Raw genomic sequence first — 27,174 nt, forward strand, 5'->3', positions numbered from 1 at the left:
GATCTCTGATTTTATTGCGTTAATATTAACTATGACTAAACAGAAGGTGGGGTTCTCTGTTTTGTGACTGCATATTCTATAAAATTAAAAATATCAAAACCTAGCTTTTTAAAAATACTAGTTAATAGGGTGTGGGATATCTACATATTTTCACTACTCTCTTTCGAAATAAACAATAACATTAATTTTATTAATTGGAGTTATGTATAATTTTCTTGTACAATAATGACTAAAGGCGTAGCACACTTGGTCAAATCGTCAGCTACTGATTTTACCACCAAAACCATTGGTGCAATCACTCATGTGTGAGGACGCCGCAAAAGTTAGTACTTCTTTATAATGCGGTCTTTTTTTATGAATCATGATCAATTATATAAGACATGATCATTGGAGAAATTATATGAACAAGAGGCTTATCAGGAGCAACATCACTCCCTACAGCAACAATGTCAATCTATACCCCCCCCCCCTCCTTTGCAGTTAGTGTCCTCTCTCTGGGTTAAAAAATGTCTTTTGAACAACCTAGGGTTTTTTTTTTCATTTTCATTTTCATTTCAACCTTTAGTTTAGGTGAGCTAAAGGATTTAATAGCCTGATTTTAGTAGAAATATTATATTTAATACTCACATCAAAGATTTTCAAAATAGTAAATTTCTAGTCAGTGGTCAAATTAGCTCTCAACAATTGCAATGCTGTAAACAATGGTGTTTTTTTAACTGGTATTGCTTAGTATTTCATTCCAAAGGGAAAAAAAATGAAAAAAAAAAAATAGCGAGTGCATTGGCATGATAAAACCAAAGTCGCCAAGAACAAAAATTAGTGCGGCGTACTAATTTGAATTTGCCTTGGTTCTGGGCATGGCAGCTTAATAAAACACTTGTCACGTCCAGTACACTTGATAGAACTGTCCAAGAGGAAAATAATATCATTAGAGCAACTCTGTGGAGCTGGCGACGGTGAACTCTCGGAAACCCCCGGCGAGGTGAACGATAGGATAGCGTGTTCTCTCACTGCTTCAATGGCGACGTGGCGCACTGAACGCTCCAAGGAAGACAACCAATAATGCATCCCCTGGTAACATTTTTATGGTGGTATCGGACACCTTGAGAAAGTTTAAAATATGGACATGAAAGTACATCACATTCAGAATAATTGCAATGTTTTAAATTTATAATACGGACTTGTATTATTTTTTCAAACGGTTCAATTGTTGGGATACAAAATTATATTTTTAATGTATAGTGGGTCATCTCTCCACGTTTTTGTTGATTAAAATCGGTTTGTTTTCCATTAGACTTTAGTTAGATTATGAGAAAAATATGGAGCACAGACCCACTCTATGTAAGAAAATGCCTTGAAGTTTTAAAAAATGACACTATTTGCAGGTTTTAATGCGTATACGCCTGTTTAAGTCAAAATATTCTAAGTATTGAACATATTTATGGGTTACAAATCAATGATATTTTAAATATACATCGTTTTAAATGATTTTTTTAAAAAATATCAGAATTATTAATATTTTAATTTATCAGTAGCGTGTCCGTCCGTGTATGGGCATTTTACACGCCTTATCCACCCATCTTCTTTAAAATTTTGAAGCTTTTGACCATATGGTGCATTTTTACAAAATTTATGATAGTAAAAAAAATAAACCCCAAAAAATCTCGAAATGTCAGTACGAAAACTTGTACATCGTATTTAATTTTTTGTTTAAATAACTAAACCCTATGCAAGTTTTCGTCTCTTAACTTGCAGGTCAATAGCTGACGATTCAAACTAGTGCATTATGTCGTTAGTCATTAAATTGTTAAATTTATTGTTAAATTTGAACGTAAATTGCACGTCACAGTTTGTTAATCTTCCCTATCTCCTTAAACAGTATTATTTAAGGTTGAATTTTATTATTGTATTTTTGTTTTAGAACCATGCCTTCACAAGGGGGTGTTGTTTTATGTTAATGATAATACAATATTTGTAGCCACGCAACTTTACAAAAAAAATCTTTTGATAAATTACATCAAATAAGCATTCAAGGTGAATGAAGCAAAGTCTCATATTACACAAGGAGGCACCATCTATACTATTATACATACTGAAAAAGACAACCTTTAAATTGATTGCATGATTGTTCATTCCCCATCAAACTCAGAATTAATGCATACTGTAAAGTGGACGAGGCACTTTATTTTACATGTACATATCATCAAATATAAAAATTCTATATGTACACTGTACAAAGTCTATACATAAATACACGAACAATATTCTGTAAATTTTAGCAATGTAAAACCTGGGTAAAAATAGTCCTCAGAGAACAGAAAAGAAAAGAGAGAGAGAGATCATTGACATACACAGTATCCCTATAGTTGTTCTATAGACTTTAAAGAACAATGTAGTTTAACAATTAAAATTTTCAATGGGAGTTCATTGACATTTTACTTTATAAATTAAATGGGAGGAGACATAACTCCCATAAAATGTCCATTTATTGGGTGGCACACTGGTCTTTGGAATCAATATCGTCTGTGGACAACTCTTTCCTTTTAGATGACGGCTCAATCTTCCTAAACCCACTCTGCACTGGAACACTAACTGGTGCTTTGGGTATGGAAAAGTCAAGCTGTGTCAACTTGGAATCTGTGGAGAAAAAATACAATTTGAACTGAAAAATATTTTCACTTCTATCAAAAAACTCAAACATATATTTTGCTATGCAATGATGAAAACTGTTATGGTTTCTTTCAAAAAAAAAAAATTGTACCTTCAAGTGGTTCTTTCTTGACAACACTTGACATCTTCTCCTTTCCTTCACTAATTTTCTCCTTTTCTTCACTAAAGAAAAAAAGAAAATAAATTTCAAAGTGGATAAAATCAACTTTTACAAGTGAGAGATTCACATAAAAGAGGAAAATTCATCGTACAATATAATCGTAAGCATGTAATTGACTTGATTTACAGACCTTTTCTTGCGGTTTTCTTTGTAGCGCTTGAGTTCCGCTTCTAGCTGTGTCAGTTTGGCCACCAGTTTCTTGTTATCCTTCTCCAGGCGTTTGTTCTCGTTCTTCAGCAGGAGGTTGCTGTACTGGTCCACGGCCCCCGAACACGAGGCTTTGTACGAGACGCCCGCCTCACTGCTGCTGACGTTAGATTGGCTGCTTGTGTTGCATGGCTTTTCTGTTGGTTCTTCGAATAATGTCTTCTTCATTGAACAAGGCACAAGAACTGTGAAAGAAAATTTTCTATATATTACATTTTTGTACTGATTTATATTGCATTTTTAAATTCTCTACAAATGGCTTTTCTTTTTTGTTTCCTGCAAGATTATTTGTGGAAGTAATTTTCTGTAAAAAGCATGTAAAAATACAGAACACTCTCTTAATAGATTTTATTGGTGAGATTTAAGTCTTGTCTCTAACCACCTACACAAACCCTAGTCAGAAAAGAGTCGGGTGCATTAATATCTATTTATGTAGCAGTATAAATACTAAAATGAAGAACATTTGAGAATTTGAAAAAAAAACCAAAAATTTAATTTTGCTGTAATATATATATTCACTTACCACTGGTTTCATTATCCTGCTGGAGACGTCTTATTTCATTTTTTAAGGACGATATTCTCTTCTCATATCTGTCCACAGTTTCACCGTAAGCCTGTTCCCTGCAGAAAACATATAAATAATCAATACAAGAATGGCAAAAGTTTGTAGTATCGCTAGGTCAAAAATACATCTGATACTGTAACACTGTCAAATAACCACCCTTATTCTTACCGGTCTTTAGCAGAGTCTTTGACCTTCTCAAGCTCCATGCGGAGGGCAAATACCTCCCGCTTCTTGTCCGCTAGCTCTCTTGCATGTGGAGTGAATATCTCCTCATCACTTTTCTCTACTATTTATGAATAAAATAATAAAATGATACAAATAGTAATGTAACAGAAATTCTTTGACTATTGTACCTTTTAGAAAATGGTTCATGAAAGATACACATCCCTGCATAAATCATTTATTTCACAGAAAACTTGAGCAGTGCACTATTACCTGTAGCTTTCTTAGACTCCCTCAGTTTTGCCTCCAACTCCTTTTTATTTCTTTCTAACTCTGCCACCTGCTTAGCTAGGTCCACAGTTTGGCTCTGGTAACCTTTGAGGTGCCGGATTTCTTTTTCCTTGGCCTCAATACTGGCCCATAATCTGTCATTCTCTTTTTCTTCTCTTGCTAATTTATCTAGAACTTCTTTCTCTACTGCCTTAGAGTCCACTTCCTAATGTGGAAAACAAATTCGAACTTGATTGTCAAATATCTGTATATCCATATCAATATTAACCGAAAAATACAAAAGAATGAAGTTATTACCCAAGAAAAGGTAAAAATTATAGCATCTAAAATCCCCAGAATCTGTCCTGAAGTATTATTCAATGTACATATAAGTCATTTGCAGGTGAAGTTCATCTGAAACTGTCAGGAAGGTACAAGTGAAAAAAAGATAAATTTAATCATACTTACATCAAGCTCTTTAAGAAGCTCTTGGATTGTTTTTTCATGCTTTTTGATGGTCATCCTTTGAGAATTAAATTCTGATACTAATTTACTCCTCTGAAAATATAACAATATAATACAAGCATTCCTGTCAGTAGAGACAGTCTACAAAACAATTTTTGACCGTTAATAATTCTCTGAACTTAATATGCCCAAATGTACGAATCTGCTGATGTTGCCTTTTTATTTCGCACAATTCAGGGGAATACACTTTTCTCCTTTTTTTGCTGATTACAACTGAATAAGAAATTAGTCAATTTTTTCCTAACAGTTTATAAAGTGTAAACTGCCCTGAAACCACGTCATGAAAAAGCCAGTATAATCATGATTCTGTGGGCAGACAGTCTGAATACATTTCTCATACAGACACTAATACATGTATTGCACTTACATCACGATCTTTTAAAGACCAAAAGAGACATCAGCAAACAAATCAGTAGCAGAAAGAAATTAAAACTCAACATTTTGATCACATCTTTTGTTTTCAATAATGTACCAATATATTTTCTTGGTCATGATTTTTTGCTTGATTTTACACTATTACCTATATTGGAGTTGAGAATCTGGGTTTGAAACCTTTATTTTTACATTGTGCGTGCAAAAATTCAGAGTTGTCTATTTAAATCCATATCTAAATACTGCTCAAATACTTTGATAAGACCCGTAGCTATTAAATTCATTTTAAATTTAAGAATAAACTAAAAAGATACAAATAACATACCTTCATTTTTTCTTCCAGTTGAAATTGCTCCCTCTCTTTTTTCAATGTCTCGTTTTCATTTCGGACTTTTTCCATTTCTTTCTATGAGTAAATAAAATGACAATCATCAAAAACTATTCAATGAAATCAAATCTCAGAGAGATGATTTACTGTATTAACAATCTTTATTCAATTCAGAATCCTTCCCCTTGTTCAATTAAACACTTGATTTTCTAGTAATGAAGCAATGTCAAACATATCCAAACACTGTAAAACAACTATTATTCGCAAACGAGAACATTTTGCAAGTTTCGCAAGAACCTTGTCGTCATGAAACATTTATGGCCATGAACCTGCCCTTTTTCGCATGGTAGTAATAACAACACAAAATTTACTCGTGAAAATTAGTCATCACGAACCAGTTTATCGCAAAATAATGTCGTCACAAATAAAAGTTAGTTTACAATAGATCTAAATTATGATAATCTCTCCAAAAATTGAGAAATAAGAATGGGACAAGTTGACTAAAACACACAAACCAAACTAGGAGAGAAACCTCTGTTTTCTACCTTTCATGAAACTAGATGAAGACTGCATTAACTGTGTATTTACCTGTAGTGTCTGAGGAACACTGGCCCCTGCCTCCAGCTTGATCAACGACTGCTGCAGCTCTCTGTTTCTCTGGGAATATTGTTCAACTTTACTCTCCAGCTGTGATATTGTATAATGTAATTCCTGAACTCCTTCCTTCTCTACTTGTGCTTGGAGGTCCATAAGTTTTGTCTGAAGGGATTGAAGCTCATGTTCTTTCTTATTCATCCTCTCCTGGAACTTTTCCTCTTGACCGGAACTTGAGATGCTTTGGTTGTAAGCCTTTAGTGCAATACAATGTATCAAGTTAACATCCAGTTTTTGCAATGATCTGTAATTTGGGGTTTTTTCTCAATCACTTTTACATCCCAAAAACACAATGTGGAGAAATTATGTCTGGTATCGTTTGCTTCTAGAATTTTTTTAAATCCCAAAAAATGACTTGCGCAAATAGAAATAAAGTTAAATATTTACCCCATTTTTGCAAATTTAAAACATGCAGGGATAAAATTCAGATCTACACAATCTTGTCAATGCAACATACAGTTTAAAAAACAAAGGATGAAATTTTAAAAGATATTCACAAGCTCTATCTTTTGTACTTACAAGTTGAAGGTCCGCATCTTTAGCCTTCAGCTTATTCTGTAGTGCCTCAAGCTGAATCCTCAATGACTCTATTTCCTTGTCTTTAAGAGTGATTTTTTCCTCCACCTCGTCTTGGACAGATGAGGTAATATTTTTCACCTTTTCTTCATTTGCCTTCAGTTCACTCTCCACAGCCTGAAGTTGACTCTGTAAGGAGCTGATCAAAGACTCTTTCTCTGCTATCTTGGACTCTATTTCATCTTGGCCGGAACTGCTCACATTCCGATCTAAAGCCTATTGGAATAGAACATCCATTCATCAATTACAAAAACATAAGTAAAAACAAAGGTAATACTGGTATTTTCATTTTCTCCTTAAATTGCAACATGATTTTGGCCATTTCAGAAAAAGAGCAACCACTGATTACTGCATTTGCGTTTGTTAGCTAGAAAGTTAAGGCCTCAGGGTCATAAGACCTAGAGAAGGTCACCTTTGATCTCAATCTCACTTGCACATTTAGTTTAGATAAAAATGAGCTTGTCAAAATTTCACGGCCTGGAGGTTATTTTTATTATTTCCATTGTCTGTACCTGACTGAGCTCCTCGTTGAGGTTGTTGACCTCTGACCTCAGACTTTCCACCTCAGTCTCCAGGAACTGACACTGTTCCTGGAGATCCGACACCTCGCCCTCCTTCTCCCTGACCGTGGACTCCAGCTGTAGGTTCCTCAGTTTCAATCCGTGAATTTCCTCTGATGCAGACGACAGGGACTGTTCCACCTCCTCCATGGCTTCGCGCACACTGCTGACTTCGTCAGATAGTTCCATCACTCGCTCCCATCGAGTCTGCAGAACGTCCTCCTGTTTGGCATACTCTTTCTTTTTCTCGTCTATTTCTGCTTTAAGTTTACCATTTTCTGATGCTAGAGCCTCTAATTTTTCTTCAAGATTATATATTTTTTCATTTTGGTCGTCAACTGATGTGAGTTTTGATTGGTTTAAAACTGTTTCTTCTAACGATTTCTTTTCTACTTCTAATTTTTGAAGTTCTGTCTGAAAATCCATTTGAGTTTCCTCTAGTAAGCAAATTTGCTGCAATGCAAAGAGCATTTAATTTACAGTATTAGAACATGATGCTTTGAATATACCTGGTACTTTATATATCAATTTGTTTGCAATACATTTGGGATTTCATAGATTTTACATTGCTTTAATGAATGTTACAAAAGGATTGAATTAATAAACAAATGATTTTTTTTATTTTGTACCTGTTTTAGATTTGAAACTTGTTTTTCCTTCTCTGCTACAGTAGTATGAAGATTTTCATTTTCATTTGTCATTGTTTTAATTTTCATTTCCAATTCCTGGCACTGATTAGACAGATATTCCTGTTCCTTCTGATCTGTCATGTCTGCCATACCTCTCTGTAAACTCTCAATCTGTCTCTGATAATTCTGTACCTCAGTTTCTGATTTCTCTAGCCTTTGAGTCATGTTATCTATCTCTTCCTTAGTAACTTCCAAGCAATGAGTCAGTTCCAACACTTTTTCTTCTGCATCCTCCCAGTTCTTGGTCACATCTTGTAGTTTCTCCTCAAGCTCCTCATGTTGACTCTGTAGAGAGGTTAATTCCTGCATTAATGTTTCTTCCCTTTGTGACTTGGCTTCATCCTCCCCCTCATATTGTTCTTTTAACAAAGCTAACTCTTGAATCAATTCCTCTTTCCTCTGTGACTTGGCTTGATCCTGGCCCTCATATTGTTCTTTTAACAAAGCCAACTCCTGAATCAATTCCTCTTCCCTCTGTGACTTGGCTTGACCCTGGCCCTCATATTGTTCTTTTAACAAAGCCAACTCCTGAATCAATTCCTCTTCCCTCTGTGACTTGGCTTGACCCTGGCCCTCATATTGTTCTTTTAACAAAGCTAACTCTTGAATTAATTCCTCTTCCCTCTGTGACTTGGCTCGATCTTGGCCCTCATATTGTTCTTTTAACAAAGTTAACTCCTGAATTAATTCCTCTTCCCTCTGTGACTTGGATTGATCCTGGCCCTCATATTGTTCTTTTAACAAAGTTAACTCCTGAATTAATTCCTCTTCCCTCTGTGACTTGGATTGATCCTGGCCCTCATATTGTTCTTTTAACAAAGCTAACTCTTGAATTAATTCCTCTTCCCTCTGTGACTTGGCTTGACCCTGCTCCTCATATTGTTCTTTTAACAAAGCCAACTCCTGAATCAATTCCTCTTCCCTCTGTGACTTGCCATGATCTACCACCTCAAGTTGACTTCCATCACTCTCAAAAAATTTTTCCTGCAGTCCTCGCTGTGTATCCTCCTGGAGCCCCTCAGTCTGTGAGGCTTGTTCCTCACAATGAGGTCTCCCTACATTGAGGTCCTCGGTTTGGGTTTCCTGACTCTCTGTTGTTTCTTTCATGATCTGACCTGTTTGAGCTATCAACTTCTCTTCAAGTTCCCACATTTTGTTCTGTGACACTTTATTTTCTTCCTGGGCTTCTTTCAGAGTATCCTCCAAACATTCAACTTCCTGAAATCAAAAATAAGAGACATGAACTTATAAGAAGCAATTAGACATGACTGTTTTATTTACAAACACCTTTTTTTAAATTGTTTTATTTCTTAACAAAAATAAAACCTCACTACATTGGGTTAAAAGGAGGAATGTCTTCAAAAATGATTTTATTTTTGTATATATGTACTGTACACCAACTTTTATTCGCGGCGACTTTATTTTGCGATTTCCTGGAGTTAAACTGGATTGCGACTACTAATTTTCACGACCAAACCTTATCTAGACCCATGTTGTGATAAGACAAGGGCTGGTTCGCAGCAAGAAATATTCACAACAAGGCTCTTGCGAACCTCGCAAAAATTTCTCACACACGAATAAAAGTTGGTTTACAGTATTTTGCCAAAAAAATTTAGATAGATTTCAATTATGTATAAGTATCAAAAAGGGGACAAAGAAATGAGGATAGCTTTTAAATACTGTATGTACATGCATTACAATGTTACAAGCATGCTTGACTTTGAACACAAGTTTACCTGTTGGTAATGTTTGATTTGATCCTGTAGGCTGCCAACCTCCTCCTGAAGCTCCTCCACACGTTCCTGTAGGGACATGTTCTCCAGGGACAGCCTCTCACACATCTCGGTGTAGTCCATACTGTCTGACTGAGTTTGGTTCATGCGACTTGAGCTCTCAGACCGGTGCCGAGGTGATCGATTCAGATTCGCACTCTCCAGCAGTCTCTCATTTTCTTCTTGCAGTCTGCTAATTTTGCTTTCATTTTCATTTAATTGATTTTGAAGAGTTTTTAACTCATCCTGAAGGGGTGAAATCTCCGATTTTTGGTTATGTACATTCTCATTTTCCTCCTTGAATTTACGAATGCTCTCTTCCAGATTTTCAAGCTCTTCTTTCTTCAGAGCAAGCTGTTTTTGAGAATCATTTATTTCCTCCATGTATTTTTGGCAGTTGATGCAAGTATCATTTTCCTGGTGCCTGACCAGATTCCCACTCTGCATGATTTTCTCATGAAGTTCTACACAGAGAGCTTCCTTATCAGTCACAGCCACCTTCAGTTCTTCACATAAAGCTTCTTTTTCATCCACGGTTTGAGACAACTCCTGACATTTACTCTTCAGGCTTTCCAATTCATCCTGTAAACCATTATCTTGCTTAAATTCACAATCTTCTTGCATTTTCTGTATTTCTTTTGCATGTTCTTTTTTCATTACTTCCACAATATTTTGGAACTGGCTCATTAATTCAGCTGGATCTTTCAGATTTTCCTTTTCCTGTTCCATCACAGCTATCTTTTCCTGCAACTCCTCAATTTTCTCTTCAAGTCTCACAATTTCTTCGTCATTCCTGAATCTTAATAAAGAAGTATTTTCTTTTTCTCCATCCGCTTCTTCTAAACTTACATTCATACTTTTGTCCAGTTTTTCCACATCTTTGTCTTTTGGTTGATAATGGTGAACTGTTTCATTCTCTTTCATACCTACACACCTTGCACACTGTTCCTTCTCTACAGTCTGTAAATTCTCCGAGGACTCCGTCAATTCCTTTCTGACATGCTCCATCTCCTCAGAGTGCTTCCTTAATGTTTCTTGTAGCTCTGCCTCCAGCTCCTCTATTCTTGCCGAGTGTGCACTCTCACTGATTTCATGACTTTCTCTCCATCCCTCTGTTTCATTTTCCCTTTTACTCAATTGGTTTTCAAAATCCTCTTGTTTTTCTTCTCTCACCCCAGAAAGTTTTCTAACTTCATCAAGATGGTCTTCCAATTTCTTTTCCAATTCTGTAATTGTTCTGTTTGCTTCATTGTACTTAATCCTCATATTCTCTAATTCACCATCTGTTGTTTTATCATCCTTAACACAATTCAGATTGTCTCCCATTTTCTCCAAAGTGTTTTCAAAATCTTGGGTCTTTGCTTTGAGATTTTCTTTTTCTAAGAGATGTTGTTGAATTTCTTCTTCCAGTGATTTCATTTTCTGTTGGAATTCCTGAATCTGATTTGAATTATCTACGTGGTGTTCAGTCCTGGCTTTTTGTTCCTCCAGTTCTTGAGTCTTTTCATCCACCAAACTTTGAAGGTGCTTAGTTTCAACTTGAAATTCTTGAACTGTTTCCTCAAACATTTTTATTGTCTACAAAAAAAAAAAAAAAAAAAATATGTAAAATATCGTTGAATGTTTAAAATAAAATAATTCATACAAACTGTCAGATGTAGCTGCAGGTCTGTAGCTCCTGGTCTGAAAAAATTGGGATGGACGACCTGGGAACTACAGTGCCTCCCACAGTAAAAAACTGCAATTTACAACGCACAAAAATCTGCTCTAGTTGGGGACTGATTAACCTTATTAACACACAAATTCTGTGAAAAAAATTTAGAACCATTAAATTTTTTATGCAAATTCCTACCGAAGCACGCTGATCGACCTCGGAAAATGTTATGTTAAATTCATGTCGAGATCTCGAGTCAACATTTTGTCATGTAAACAAACTGCACCACTTCACTTTACTGGACTTGTGATGGTGTTTAAAAGAATATCATAGGCAAGTAAAGTGACGATGTCTATAGTAAAATGTCCGAGGAATATTTTGAAATCAAATATTTGTGGAGAATAATTGGGAAATTAGATTAATCAGTCCGAAACAAGCGCAATTTTTTGGTGTTCCGTAAACTGAAGTTTTTTACTATGAGAAGCACTTTAGCTCCTAGGTCGTCCATCCAAATTTTTTTAGACCAGGAGCTACAGACAAGCAGCTATGTCAGATGTAGCCATCAATGATAATATTTCAAAATAGTTAATTACCATCTCCAGCTCGTGAACTTTGCTTTGAAGTGTTTCCACTGTGGCTCGATATTCCTTCAGTTCACCCTCAGCTGACTTCAATTTTTCAACCTCCTGGAATTGCAGACTTTGTACTTCTTTCAATTTCTCCATTTCTGATTTCAGCTCTTCATTGGATGACTGATATTTCTCGAGCTCTGAATTAAGCTGCTCATTGGTTAGTTTTAACCTCTTGACCTCTGAGTTCCCCTCCTCCCCCTCTTCTGTTTGTTTCCAGACTCCATCCAGTTCAGACTGGTATTCTGTTACCTTTTTGTTCTGAATCTGTAGTCTATGTTCCAAATGAAAGTTTTCATCTGATAAAACATTCATTTTATCCTCCATGGACTTCATTGTTTGAGATTTCTGAAATTGTGCAAACAGTAAGAAATACAAAATAAACTTTGTAACTCTCATATTGCATGTGTATCATCCAATTTCATGCACAAATTTTATGTCAGATATGAATAATTTTTCCCCCAAAACGTGAATTTCAAGCTATGCTTTTGTTTAATGAAGTGGATTTATACTCTAAAAGTGTTAAAACACATTAAAAAAATTGATAAATTCTACACACACATCTTTCCCTGGAAAGCCAATAAATCACAAAGGCAGTCCAAAATATCCTACTGTGCACCTTTGGATAAATATATGGTGAAGTTTAACTCTATAAACTATACACAAATTCTGAGCTCTGAAAAAACAAATCCTGTACCTCCAGGACCTTCTCTTCCAGGTCTGCCAGCTGTTTCCTTAATTTTTCTATTTCTTCTTTGTTGTTTTTCTCTTTTTCTTCTAACTGAGAAAATAATTAAAGAACTTATAACTTCCATTCTGTTAAAGAAAAATATTTTTATTTCAGTGAAATGACTTCTTATTATGTACATGTATGGAAGTAAACTGGAAAATAAAGGAACTATAAATATGTGTAGTTTATTTTTGAAATATGAATCTTATCAGAGATCTTGCTGGATGTGACCATCACAGCCTTTCCGGAGACACTGGACAGATACCTGTTCCACCCGCTCCATTCCCTCCTTGTTTGTCTCCAACTCCAGACAATGATATTCATCCATCTCCATCTTCTCCTTCTTCAGTTCTTCATAGTCTCTCATTAGATTTTCATACTTGTCCTGCCTGTAACAGCAATAATATATACATGTAGTAGCCAATAAATTGACTGGAAACTGAAATAAAATAACTCTGCATCTCATATTTTTGGCAGGTTTTAGAAAACGTTTGTTACACACTACAGTTGTACTTACATATCTAGAAGTTCCCTGGCTAGAGGGTCAATAATGAATGCCTCGTCATCCTCCTCTATCTTGACAGGATCAGCTGGAAATGACACATGCTTCTTCTCTACTGGCTCCGTATATTTACCGTCTGATTTACGTTTTCTGATGTGGGGAGGAGAAATATCTTCAATACCAACTTCCTCTGCCTCTGTGAAGTTTCAAACCGATGATTATTTTTCAACAACAATAAAATGATTTCATGAGATGAAAAACAAATTCTCTAAGCTTCTTGGTCTTGATTCATAGGATATGACTTTTTATAACGTACATGTTGAATATAAGTAATGTGAAAGAGAAAAAAAAAAAAGGCATGGATAAGACAGAAGACGAGGAAGGTGATAAAGAAATACAAACTAAGAAATACATGTAGATAAAGAAAGAAGAGAAAGTACAGAAAGTTGAAACGTTACCATTAAAGAAGTTCATCCTGTTGATGAAGCTGAACCGTCTTGGGGAGCTGATGGAGGCACCCTTTCCTGGACACCAAGTCTTCCTACGTTTTGACTAAAATTGGAATAAAAGTTTTCACGAAAATGAATTGTAGAAGCCTTTTATTATTTGCTATATTAAACACCTTTTGCATCAATTTTCAGAGATGAAAATCTTATGCAACTTTTTTTAAGCATGGACATTGAGCAGTGAAAAAAAAATTAAGTAATTTCATGACACTTCAGATTACAAGAGACTGCTACAGGGATCACTTTACCTTTTGTTTTAAGTTTATTTATGACCTTTACCTGGGGGATGGTCTCTTTTTGTTGCGTTGTTCCGGATTGGATGACATACTTCAGAGAGTTCAAAAGGTCATGGTATTTTTGTTCCATTTCTTCTTTTTCTCTTAGTTTCTTCTCTAAATCTTCCTTTTCTCCCTTTAACTCACTGACATCCCTGTTTTCCATCTAAAAAGGGTCAATTCATAAACATTTATCAATTAGTGTATATGCTAGAAGTACACGGTTGTTGTATTTGTGTATACATTAACAAAAGGTTTGTCATGTCATCTTCATATACATGTACATGTACCGTAATCCGGTGAATATAATACGCAATAGTGTACAATACGCACCCCCCACTTTGGGTCTGAAAGTGGTGAAAAAAAGCTTGTTGGGATGTATAATACGCATCAAAAAAATTGACCAAACGGTAATCCCGAGTATCAACAAAGCAGTTGTACTTTGTAAGCATGCTTGAAACTTCATCGCGGGAATATGCTACCGGAAATAAGAAAAACACAATATTTTCTTAGATACTGATTTATTGTAACGAATACATCGCAGTAATATCTTTATTTCATAATCAATGTTTTAAATAGACCTAGTATTAAATATTCTACAGTAAATAAAATCAACTACTTTCAACAAGCGTTATATGTAAGTGTAGTGAAAAACGGACGGTGTACAGGTATGAAGATAACGGACCTTATTAAATTCTTAAATAATTCCTATCAAAGTGATCAATTAGAGGCCTGGAACATAATAAAATATGTGCACAAATAGTTGTGTATAGTACACTTACAGCCTAAGGGGAGTGACAGAGATACCCAAGGTGTCAAGGGTTAGCGGTATAGGGGAGCACAACAATGGCTTCAATTAACGGAATAGGTTATAGAATTATTTATACTCTTAATTATTTGCAATAAATCAATTAGCATTACATGAATATGGTTAAAAATGAGCCACATAATGTGTAAGCTGTTTTCAAAGATCGGTTACAAATAGCACGTGGCCATCCAAGCCCGCATTCTATTAATAACAAAAGTAATGGCGGCGTACACGGAGATAAAGAATAGACAGTTCAAATTAATTCTTAAAGGCCATTTTGAAACAGTTTATTTATTAACAGACTTAAAGTATATATTTTCTTTAATTACATGCTATAACAATGATTTCCTAAGAGTTAAATAAACATAGGTAATCACAGATTACAAAGCTCACCGAGACGAGACATCACCCTTATGAGACTTCCCTTTTTTGAGAACACCTTTATCATTTTAAATGAAAATCATACTTTATGATCTTGGATATTCATGGATTCTGTTTTGACACAATATCGTATATCATCTGTTAAAAATTATATGATAATCATATGTTCATATGTTAATCAATACAATAACATAAAATTAAATATTGCATCCTATCATATTTACAACATATATCATAAAATACAATAACATACCATAATAAATAATGATGAGATATGAAATTGTAACGTATGATATGACATTGTATTGTGTTATACGTTATTGTATTTGATCACATAATACAATATCATAATATATAAAACAATATAGTATTATATAACAATATCATAGTACAGAATACATCATTACATTGAAACATATGATATTATATTGTATAATATAGTATGATATTGTATGATACTGTATCATTTTTGATACATAATATGATATTGTATCATATGATACAATATAATTTGAAACAACATTGTATTATATCAAATGATACAATATAATGTGATAAAGTAAAATATTATATAATACAATATTATATTACATATTGTATCATGATACAATAATATATTTTACAATATCATACATTACAATTTCATGTGATAATATATCATATTATAAACCAATATCATATTATACAATATAGTATGATACGATATTATATAATATTACAGTATCATATTATACAATTTCATGTGATATATTTCTAAATTACAGAAACTAATATCATATTATACAATATCGTATGATACAATATTATAGAATATACAATATTGTATCATAGGATACAATATTATATTTTGCAATATCTTATGTAATAGTATCATGTATCATGTGATTAAATAATAAATTAATAATACCAGATAATATTATACAATATTGTATCATAATATACAATACTATACATAACGATATCATGATACAATATCATAAAATAAAATCAAAAAAATTGATACAATATCATATATCGTATCATATAACTTTTTATAATATTACATATGATATTATATTGTATCATATTAAACAATATTGTTTCATACCATACAATTAAATATCATAGGAATCATGTTATATCATTTATCAAAAAACACATCTATCTATCGAGCAAGTTTGAGTGAGGTAGGAGATTTCTTTAGCATCCTTGATAATTGAGATAAGGCTCTGCATCTGAAGCAACCTCTGCGTTTCATTTATAATATAGTTAAATCAACTATGCAAGCTATCATCTATAAAACATGTGACCTGTTCCAAAAAAACTAAACCTCATCCAGCATCCGAAACCTATGGCTCAGATTCAGCATTCAAGTCTGTCAGGTGCATCAGTATACAGAAGACGCATCTCCATGCAAGTTTGGTGAAGTTCAGACCAGTAATAACTAAGATATCATCATCAGAGGGCATTAACAATTAAAACCTTAACCTGCTCCAGCATCTGCAACCTTTGGCTCAGATTCAACATCCATGCCTGTCAGGTGCATATGTATCATAAGACACACCATCCATTCAAGTTTGGTGAAGTTAGGACCTGTAATAACTAAGGTATATTTTTTAGCATCCTTGATAATGGAGATCAAGCTCTGCATCTAAAGCTTCCTCTGTGATTCATTCATATTACAGTTTAATCAACTATGCAAGTTTGAAATAGTACTATTATCTATTAAACATGTGACCTGTTCCAAAAAACTTAACCATATCCAGCATCTGAAACCTATGCCTCAGACTCAGAATTCAAGCCTGTCAGGTGCATCAGTATCCTAAGACACACCATCCATGGAAGTCTGGTAGGTTAGGACAAGTAATAACTAAGATATAATCATCAGAGGGCACCTGTTTCAAAATCTTTAACCAGCTCTAAAAACCTTAACCTCCTCCAGCATCTGAAACCTATTACTCAGATTCAGCATTCAAGCCTGTCTGGTGCATCAGTATCATAAGACACACCTTCCATGTAAGTCTGGTGAAGTTTGAACAAGTATAAACTAAGATATAATCATCAGAGGGCACCCGCAACAAAAACTTTAACCAGCTCTAAAAACCTTAACCTCCTTCAGCATCTGTAGCCTATAGCTCAGATTCAGCACCCAAGCCTGCCTGGTGCATCAGTATCATAAGACACACCATCAATGCAAGTTTGGTGAAGTATGGACCAGCAGTAACTTAGATATTGCTATCAAAGGGCACCTGCAACAAAAACTTTAACCTGCTCCAAAAACCTTAACCTCCTCCAGCATCCGAAACCTATAGCTCAGATTCAGCACTCAAGCATGTCTGGTGCATCAGTATCATGAGACACACCATCCATGCAAGTTTGGTGAAGTACGGACCTGCAGTAACTTAGATATTGCTATCAAAGGGCACCTGCAACAAAAACTTTAACCTGGTCAAACAACCTTAACCTCCTCCAGCATCTGAAATTTAGGACTCAGATTCAGCATCCAAGTCTTTCAAGTCCATAAGTAGGTCCAGATGCATCATCCATGCAAGTTTGGTGAAGATAGGACAAGTAATAGCTTAGATACAGGACCTGCAACAAAAACTTTAACCAGGTCCGGACGCCGACACCGACGCCGACGCCGAGGGTATAGCATAAGCTCCCCCTGACTTCGTCTCGGTGAGCTAATAATATATGTAATGTTACAATGTATAGCGGGGTATCGGTCTTGTCTGTGAACAGCATAGGTAATACTGTAGAACAATATCCCGTGCTTCACCTAGGGAAAAAATATGTCCAAATCCTATAGGGATGTATAATACGCACCCCTTTCTCATGGTAAAAAATGCTTGGAAAAAAGTGCGTATTATATTCACCGGATTACGGTAGATCTCAAGACATGTGCATTGTAAATGAAGAAACATGAATGGCCATGTACCGCATTGATTTTCTCCTGCAGCTTTTGGATTTCCATCCGGCTTCTTTTCAGTAATGCAGCATCAGAGAGAACTTCATTGACTTTAGGCTTGTTAGAAATTGTTTTGGCTCTGGAGGCAAACTGAAAAGATAAATGAAGTCAGGTTTATATACATTATTCAACTTAAATTGTAAAGAAGAGACCACTTGTTTATTTTTCTCAAATTGCTGTTTACTGTGAGTCATTTACATTCATCATGGCCAATTGTTTTCTTTGTCAATTTTGAAAGTAAAAATATTACACACGTAATGAATTAAGACTGTTTAGAAATTTATTTGGGATGTTATTTGTAAGTAATGGGTACCCACAAAATCAACAAACATAGGTAATCACAGATTACAAAGCTCACCGAGACGAGACATCACCCTAATGAGACCACCTTTATCATATTAAATGAAAATCATCCTTTATGATCTTGGATATTCATGGATTCTGTTTTGACACAATATCGTATATCATCTGTTAATAAATTGTATAATAATCATATGTTCATATGTTAATCAATACTATAATATAAAATTAAATATTGCATCCTATCATATCTACAACATATATCATATAATACAATAAAATACCATAATAAACAATGAGATATGATATTGTAACGTATGGTATGACATTGTATTGTGTTATACGTTATTGTATTTGATCACATTATACAATATCATAATATATAAAACAATATAGTATTATATTACAATATCATATTACCTAATACATCATAACATTGAAACATATGATATTATATTGTATAATATAGAATGATATTGTATGATGCTGTATCTGTTTGGAAACATAATATGATATTGTATCATATGATACAATATAATTTGATACAACATTGTATCATGTCAAATGATACAAAATTATGTGATAAAGTAAAATATATAATACAACATTATATTATACATATTGTATCATATGATACAATAATATATTTTAAATATCATACAATACAATTTCATGTGATGTGATAATATATCATATTATAAACCAATATCATATTATACAATATCGTATGATACGATATTATATAACAGTATCATATTATACAATTTCATGTGATATAATTCTATATACAGAAAGTAATATCATATTATACAATATCGTATGATACAATATTATAGAATATACAATATTGTATCATAGGATATAATATTATATTTTGCAATATCTTATGTAATAGTAACATGTGATAAAATAATAAATTAATAATACCAGATAATATTATACAATATTGTATCATAATATACAATACTATACATAACAATATCATGTTACAATATCATAACATAAAATATAAAAAAAATTGATTCAATATCATATCGTATCATATCACTCTTTATAATATTACATATGATATTATATTGTATCATATTAAAGAATATTGTTTCATACCATACAATACTATATCATAGGAATCATGTTATATCATTTATCAACAAACACATCTATCTATCGAGCAGGTTTGAGTGAGATGGGAGATTTTTTAAGCATCCTTGATAATGGAGATCAGGCTCTGCATCTGAAGCAACCTCTCCGTTTCATTTATAATATAGTTAAATCAACTATGCAAGCTATCATCTATAAAACATGTGACCTGTTCCAAAAAAACTAAACCTCATCCAGCATCCGAAACCTATGGCTCAGATTCAGCATTCAAGCCTGTCAGGTACATCAGTATACATAAGACGCATCTCCATGCAAGTTTGGTGAAGTTCAGACCAGTAATAACTAAGATATCATCATCAGAGGGCATTAGCAATTAAGACCTTAGCCTGCTCCAGCATCCGCAACCTAATATGGCTAAGATTCAACATCCATGCCTGTCAGGTGCATCTGTATCATAAGACACACCATCCATTCAAGTTTGGTGAAGTTAGGACCTGTATTAACTAAGATATATTTTTTAGCATCCTTGATAATGGAGATCAAGCTCTACATCTGAAGCTTCCTCTGTGATTCATTCATATCACAGTTTAATCAACTATGCAAGTTTGAAATAGTACTATTATCTATTAAACATGTGACCTGTTCCAAAAAACTTAACCATATCCAGCATCTGAAACCTATGGCTCAGACTCAGCATTCAAGCCCGTCAGGTGCATCAGTATAATAAAACGCACCATCCATGGAAGTCTGGTGTACATGTAGTTAGGACAAGTAATAACTAAGATATGATCATCAGAGGGCACCTGTTTCAAAAACTTAAACCAGCTCTAAAAACCTTAACCTCCCCCAGCATCTGTAACCTATACCTCAGATTCAGCACCCAAGCCTGTCTGGTGCATCAGTATCATAAGACACACCATCAAAGCAAGTTTGGTGAAGTACGGACCAGCAGTAACTTAGATATTGCTATCAAAGGGCACCTGCAACAAAAACTTTAACCTGCTCCAAAAACCTTAACCTCCTCCAGCATCCGAAACCTATGGCTCAGATTCAGCATTCAAGCCTGTCTGGTGCATCAGTATCATGAGACACACCATCCATGCAAGTTTGGTGAAGTACGGACCTGCAGTAACTTAGATATTGCTATCAAAGGGCACCTGCAACAAAAACTTTAACCTGGTCCAACAACCTTAACCTCTTCCAGCATCTGAAATTTAGGACTCAGATTCAGCATCCAAGTCTTTCAAGTCCATAAGTAGGTCCAGATGCATCATCCATGCAAGTTTGGTGAAGATAGGACAAGTAATAGCTTAGATACAGGACCTGCAACAAAAACTTTAACCAGGTCCGGACGCCGACGCCGACGCCGAGGGTATAGCATAAGCTCCCCCTGACTTCGTCTCGGTGAGCTAAAAATTGAGGCCTCGGGAGTTTAAATGATTCCACAGTAAACTTCACAGTGTCTCTATTTTATGTGTAATATTGCTAAGATACATGCACTTTTATGAACAAGTTGATACATGTTCCCTTTACAAGTAACGATTCTAATCAGCTGACCTTGAGAGTACTGTGTGATTCTTCCAGAGAGGCTGGGGTGATGGTAGCAATGATGGCAGTCTTGGAATTACCCCCCAGAGCATTCTGTAGGATGCGGGTCAGCTTAGAGTCTCGATAGCCAATGTGTTGATTGCTGCAAGTAAAGGTACAATGATTATTTTTAAAAGAATTCAGAGTTAGAGTGTTAAGAAAATACTTTGATAAATGAAGATAAATAATACACAGTATTGTAAAATCATATTTAATTACAAGGTTGTAAACTAAGGTTGAAAGTGATTATGTGTGATGATAGCAGATTTAGACAGTTTTTCCATTCAGCTCATTTACAAACTCATTAAATGATTTTAAAAGAATTTTGATAATTCCTGCTAAGGATACACATTAACACACAGTACAGGCAATTAAAATACATGTACAATATATATCAAAGTATTCCTACTTTCAGAACATACATATGCTCTGTTTGATATGCGATCAAATGATTATCTATAAATGTTCTATGTGAATTTGCCAATACTGACAGTCAATCTCACAATAAGTGACAATACAAGAGAAAAGATATTGTACCTGACTCCTTCACTGAGTTTAGCAATAATACGAGCCAGGGTAAAGAGGGACTTGTTGATGGAGCAGCCTTCACGGAATCTGTCCCCCGTGTTCTCACCAGCCTTCTCTGATCCTGCCAGGTCAACAAAGTTCTGTAAAACAGAGATTACAGGTTTCTTATAACCACAAATGTCCTTGACTTAAGTTTAACTCTAAAAAACTCTTAAATTTATGGGACAAGACATTGCCAAAAATGACCCTTAGATATAAAAGAGTGCATGGAAAATATGTCTCATTACTGTTTTGTCACATTCAATTGTAAACGGAACAGGTTTATCAAGGGATTTTTTTTTTTCATTGAACCTGTAGTTTTCTTGACATTTCACTAAAGCACTAAACACAATTTCATATGAGTCAATAAAAGAGATTGCAGAAACACAGTTGACTTTACATAAATTGAAAGGTTCTAATGTCTAGTAATGGTCTTTGTATCATACCAGATGAGCCACCATAACAGCTGATTCATCATCTACTTGTCTGCTCTCTATTATCTACAATGAGAAGCAAACCATAAACGTTCATGTACATATGGATACAAAATACATAGTTTGACAACATTTCAAGATCACAACCTAAATACTAGTACTAGGAGCTTAGTGGAGTACGTACTACACGTAGTATACAGTGGGACCGAGAGCTCCTGTCATTTTGTTTTGTCTCTGCCATATGTCTTCGTGCTGCAAAACAGAAGTTATTGTTAGTTATATTATTTTCAATTCTGTGACCTGTAAGTAAACAAAAACAGTATTCAAAGATTAAAACAATACTATCAAATCTTGGATTTTTTCAGGCTTATTATATCAGATACAATCACAATGAAAAGTTAAATGAATTAAACACAGCAAGAAAGACAACTCAGTAATATATTGTAGAGTGCAAAAATACTGAATAGGATATTGTTTGTTACCTTCTCCCTCCTTCAAAACAGCATTCAGGTCATTCTCATTCATTACATAGCGTTCCTCCACACCAATCACATTCACATTTCTCTCCTGGAAGATGAAAAGCACAGTAAGACTATGCACAAAAGGCAAAACTTTACAACATACTCTGATCAAATATCTTACAGCATATGACAAGTGTATCCAAGCTGGAATTTGACAAATTTTTGTCATTTCATTTTATTTTAATTTTTCTCACATTGTTATATAATCCTTATCAATCACACATACACTTTTTCCATAACAAAGTCATTTCAAGATAATTTTTTAAGTTGAAAAGACAGTGTTGTAATATATTTATTAATAAAAAATAAAAAAAGATACATATATAAAGAGTCTTACTGTATCTTCCTGTATCTTGATGATTTTATCCTCAGAAGAGAGCAGGTCAGACACCTTTTCGTTGTAGATCTCCATGTAACAGCATCTAACTAGATACTCTCTGTCGGGGATCTTCAATAATCAAAAGAAAAATCATCAGATACAAGCAGCCATGACAAAACCAGGACTGTTAAGTTTATTATTCTATTTACTCATGTTTTTACATATAAATTATAGATAGAAGGATTTGACATAGACGGCCAGGGACCCAAAATTCTATTTCTGTACAAGAAGGTAGCCTTTTAAGTGGAAGAATAATATAAACCCACCTATATTCATAAGTTTGAAACAAGGTACAATTTGAAGGATCATTTCAATCAGTTTGTTCCTTACATTATTGATTCTGGAAAAGATCTCATTGACGGCCAGTTTGATGATCCCGGGTTGCATGTTACTGCCAGTCATGGTGAAAGTCTTGCCTGATGAGCTCTGTCCATATGCAAATATTGTGCCTACAAAAAATAAGGAATTCTTCAACAAAGGTTGTACACTGCATTCCATGATTTTAAAGAAATACATTAAAATGGTATGCACTTATTGTACATGTTGTAACATATAAACATACATACATGTATCATATAGCATGTTGAACTTGCATGAAAATAAAATACAGTAATGAAAACCTAGTGAGTTTACAGAATTTTTCTTTAACCCATTTATGTAATATCTATGCAATAGTACGAAAGCCCATTGAGCTCATTTTCGTAGGTAGAAAAAATATTTTTTTCGCGAATAAACGCGAAACTTTCGCGATTAAATGCTTAAGTTTCGCGAAACTTTCGCGAATAAACGCGATATAACGCGAAACTTTCGCGAATAAACGCGTTAGTTTCGCGAATAAACGCAAAACTTTCGCGATTAAACGCGAAACTTAAATATAAATATTGTTATTTCATAGAAGAAACACTATGAAGAATGATTACTGAAAACAAATATATTAATTTAAATAAAACAAAATAATATTATAAATTAGATTTAACCTTATACAAATAAACATAAATTCAAACGTAGGAAATCTTTAAAATCTTAGTACTGATTTTCAAAGAACATAATGCATTGCGCTTCTCACATTCTAATGGGCGCTGTATTATTGAAAATGGGGCAGCAACATATTTTAATTATGACAATTTTAATTCGAAATAAACGTTGTATTAGGTATCATTTTAGAATTAAAAGGATATCATTGTTTATAAAACGTTATAATATATATTATATCGCTGCAACATAACTTAACGTCTAGTTTTATATAAGAAAGATAAGTCAAGCTGTGAATTGAAATTTTCAAGCTTTTGTTCAAATCTAGATGACGTAAATTCGTCCTCCAAATTTATCACATATGTCATTTAAAAATTAATACTAAGATTTAAAAGGTTTGTGACGTCTAGTTTTATATAAGAAAGATAAGTCAAGCTGTGAATTGAAATTTTCAAGCTTTTGTTCAAATCTAGATGACGTAAATTCGTCCTCCAAATTTATCACATATGTCATTTAAAAATTAATACTAAGATTTAAAAGGTTTGTGACGGTTAAAAATTTATATCAATTTTTATAAGAAAAAGATCATCAATGAATGCCTGTTCGAACACAGGGTCGGCGAACAACTGAAAATCGTAATATGATTTATATTACAAATATATATATCTGTAATATATAATATATATATAACATATAAAAATGTTATGATAAAGTTTTATCAGATTTATTAATATCTATATGCAAAAAGGAAATTTTGTCTTCATAAATCAATGTAACACGGATATTGTAATGATAATGAATAATAAGTATTTATTATATAAAACTTAAAATGTGTTTGTTTTCCATCGTTTTTCTTCATATGGGTTCTGTATGAAATGACAATATTTATATAAAAGTTTCGCGTTTATTCGCGAAACTTACGCGTTTATTCGCGAAACTAACACGTTTATTCGCGAAAGTTTCGCGTTTATTTGCGAAACTAACGCGTTATATCGCGAAAAAAATATTTTTTTTACCTACGAAAATGAGCTCAATGGGCTTTCGTACAATAGATTATGTTGAAACCCCTTCAAAAAAATTGCTTTACATAGGCCATTATTTTTTACACATGAATATTGTTAACTAATTGTGTCACCATGGAACCCCTGCACAGCAGCATCAATTATAGGTTTGGCAATTTCCTGGAAAAGGTCATATGTTGTCATATGATCGTCAAATATCCTGTCTGAAATTCACATAAAATTGAATATCAATAAATACTTATCATTTCAATTATCATTTGTCAAAAAATTAGAAATACTTATCATTTCAATTAACATTATCTATTGTTAACCAAAAAATTTAAATAAGTTTTATAGATCATGTGAATTTACAATCATGCAATTCAATTAAAATATTTTTACCAAATGTATAAGGTACTCCTGGTTTGCCATTCTGATCAAGGGGTTCCAGTGTGTTTTCTTTAACATTCCAAACTTCTTGTTGTCCCAGATTTGTCTCCCTGCAATGTGCAATAGTAAACTCAATTCATAATTCCTAAAAATAGTGATCATTGTTCTTAAAAGTTTTCTACTGCAGGAAGATGAGGGGTGGGGTTTTTTTTTTGTTGATGAGCAAGGTTTTGTTCAGTACTGGCAAAATAATTTTGTAGTTATTCTTACATCTCAGTTTTATAGAAAGTGTGTCCTTAGGGATTGACAGGTGGATGTCATACATATACCAATATTTTTAGGACAGTTTTTGTTTCTTTTAGCACTTAAAATAATTTTACTTTATGTACTTTTAATTTTATATGCTATAAACAAATCTGTAATTTACTTACTTTGCAATCAAAGGACGCACACGGATCGCTACCTGAATGTTGTCCATCCCCCCCAAAGACTGGAAAAAAAACAGAGACAATTAATGTATTTTCAAATAATTATATTTAAATCATAAATACTTCTATTTCAAAATAGTATTACCTGTACATTTATTATTGAACATCAATATAATTAAATAAACATCCAAGTACTGGGGTCAATTTATTCCCTTGTTTTAGTTATCTCAAAAGGTTGTTTAAAATCAAATATTGTTAACAGGGGAAAATTTGTTTTATTTTCACCCCTTCAAATTCAAAATGGGGTGAAACTCTTTCCAAGTGTAGAAAGGTGAAATTGACACTGGGTAAAATAACCCTGCACACAGTTCTCAACTATCAGTCAGTCATATGTACAGATCTTTGAGTAAAATAACATGACGTAGTAAGTTAGCATTGTCTGTCCCAATTTTTTGTTTCCACCACTTTTTGATGATTTTTAATTAAATAAGCATATACCTGTCAATGAAGCACAATTCAAATAAAAAATAAAGAAAAAAATCTAAGATTTGAAAATTTCTTCATTGATACATCACCTATATTTTTACCCAAAGAATTTCACCAAATTGAATACAAACATCGTACAGAGATTCAAAATGGAAAATGTTTACATCTTTTCTCAATTTGGAAGTACTTGGGACATCTTGCACAATTTTTTTAATGTTATCATACAAGGGGGGGGGGGGGGGGGTGTACTCTCATGTCTTATGCTATGCAAAATCCACAGACTTTTTTTTGAGGTGGAGATTCGAAACAGATAATCTAGCATTCTAGCTGGACTTTTTTCATTCTAGTGAATGGGTGTAGTTTGAGCACCAAGGTTTTTATGATTATTAAGATATATTGCACAAAAAGCATTGTAAGCAGAAATGGGACAGAGTATAATGTAAGTGATATATAAGTGTTGAATTTAACTATTGCTCAGGCATGGGTCAATACTCAACAATTAGGCTAATTTTGGAACAAAACACATATGTGATAAATGTAGCTTAATCACACAAAGAGCCACAACATTTGGTGAAAGAACTTTAAGTAAAATATACTTCAAATAGCATCATTTTGTTTGAAAATGACGTGCATTTCAGATCAGTTCAATCAGTTAAAAAGTTCAAGTGAAAATTATTGCTGCGTCGAAGTGCATTTTTGTACAAATTAAGAAAAATGCATGAATGAGTAGCTAAACAGACCTACTTCATGTATGTAAATAAAGCTACATGTATGTAGGTAATTCAGGTTAACAGTCTAAATCTAGTGATTGACCACTTTCTAGTTATTATGATAGTATTATGCCTAAAATCATGTTGGTTCATTCGAGGCATGAATTGTACTGAGTTATATACGAGTTTGAAATGTTAAGACTTGTTTACAAGGGTTTAAAAACCACATTTGCATTTTAATATGCGTTTCAGATTTATAAACAACAAATTACATACTTGCTAAGCTTTTTCTTCGTTCAAATAATCCTCCATTAAAAATTCCAACCAATGAAATCTTTCCATTCTCAAGATTAATA

General features: G+C 33.6%; 1 protein-coding gene across 2 annotated transcripts; it reads right to left on the reverse strand.

The window, feature by feature from the left end:
- Positions 1-2,162: 2,162 nt before the first annotated feature.
- Positions 2,163-27,159, reverse strand: LOC128165185 (centromere-associated protein E-like). 2 transcript variants are annotated; one of them, XM_052829445.1, is made up of 31 exons: positions 27,095-27,159; positions 25,626-25,684; positions 25,207-25,304; positions 24,939-25,028; positions 23,162-23,280; positions 22,790-22,900; positions 22,414-22,498; positions 22,116-22,183; positions 21,944-21,997; positions 21,468-21,598; positions 20,901-21,033; positions 17,913-18,032; positions 13,811-13,972; positions 13,484-13,577; positions 13,041-13,221; positions 12,789-12,912; positions 12,491-12,574; positions 11,758-12,141; positions 9,475-11,088; positions 7,679-8,956; positions 7,002-7,502; positions 6,433-6,705; positions 5,848-6,108; positions 5,257-5,337; positions 4,503-4,592; positions 4,038-4,260; positions 3,771-3,885; positions 3,561-3,658; positions 2,961-3,222; positions 2,762-2,832; positions 2,163-2,637 (listed from the first exon to the last, which is right to left on the reverse strand). In XM_052829445.1, the coding sequence occupies exons 2-31, from the start codon at positions 25,670-25,672 to the stop codon at positions 2,486-2,488; spliced, it is 7,104 nt and encodes a 2,367-aa protein (XP_052685405.1). In that variant the 5' UTR covers positions 25,673-25,684; positions 27,095-27,159; the 3' UTR covers positions 2,163-2,485. The 2 variants fall into 2 exon arrangements, with proteins under 2 accessions (XP_052685405.1, XP_052685404.1); XM_052829444.1 differs by having other exon boundaries at positions 3,771-3,888.
- Between the last annotated feature and the right edge of the window lie 15 nt (positions 27,160-27,174).

The sequence above is a fragment of the Crassostrea angulata genome, chromosome 10, assembly GCF_025612915.1.
Source record: "Crassostrea angulata isolate pt1a10 chromosome 10, ASM2561291v2, whole genome shotgun sequence".
Classification (NCBI taxonomy): domain Eukaryota; kingdom Metazoa; phylum Mollusca; class Bivalvia; order Ostreida; family Ostreidae; genus Magallana; species Magallana angulata.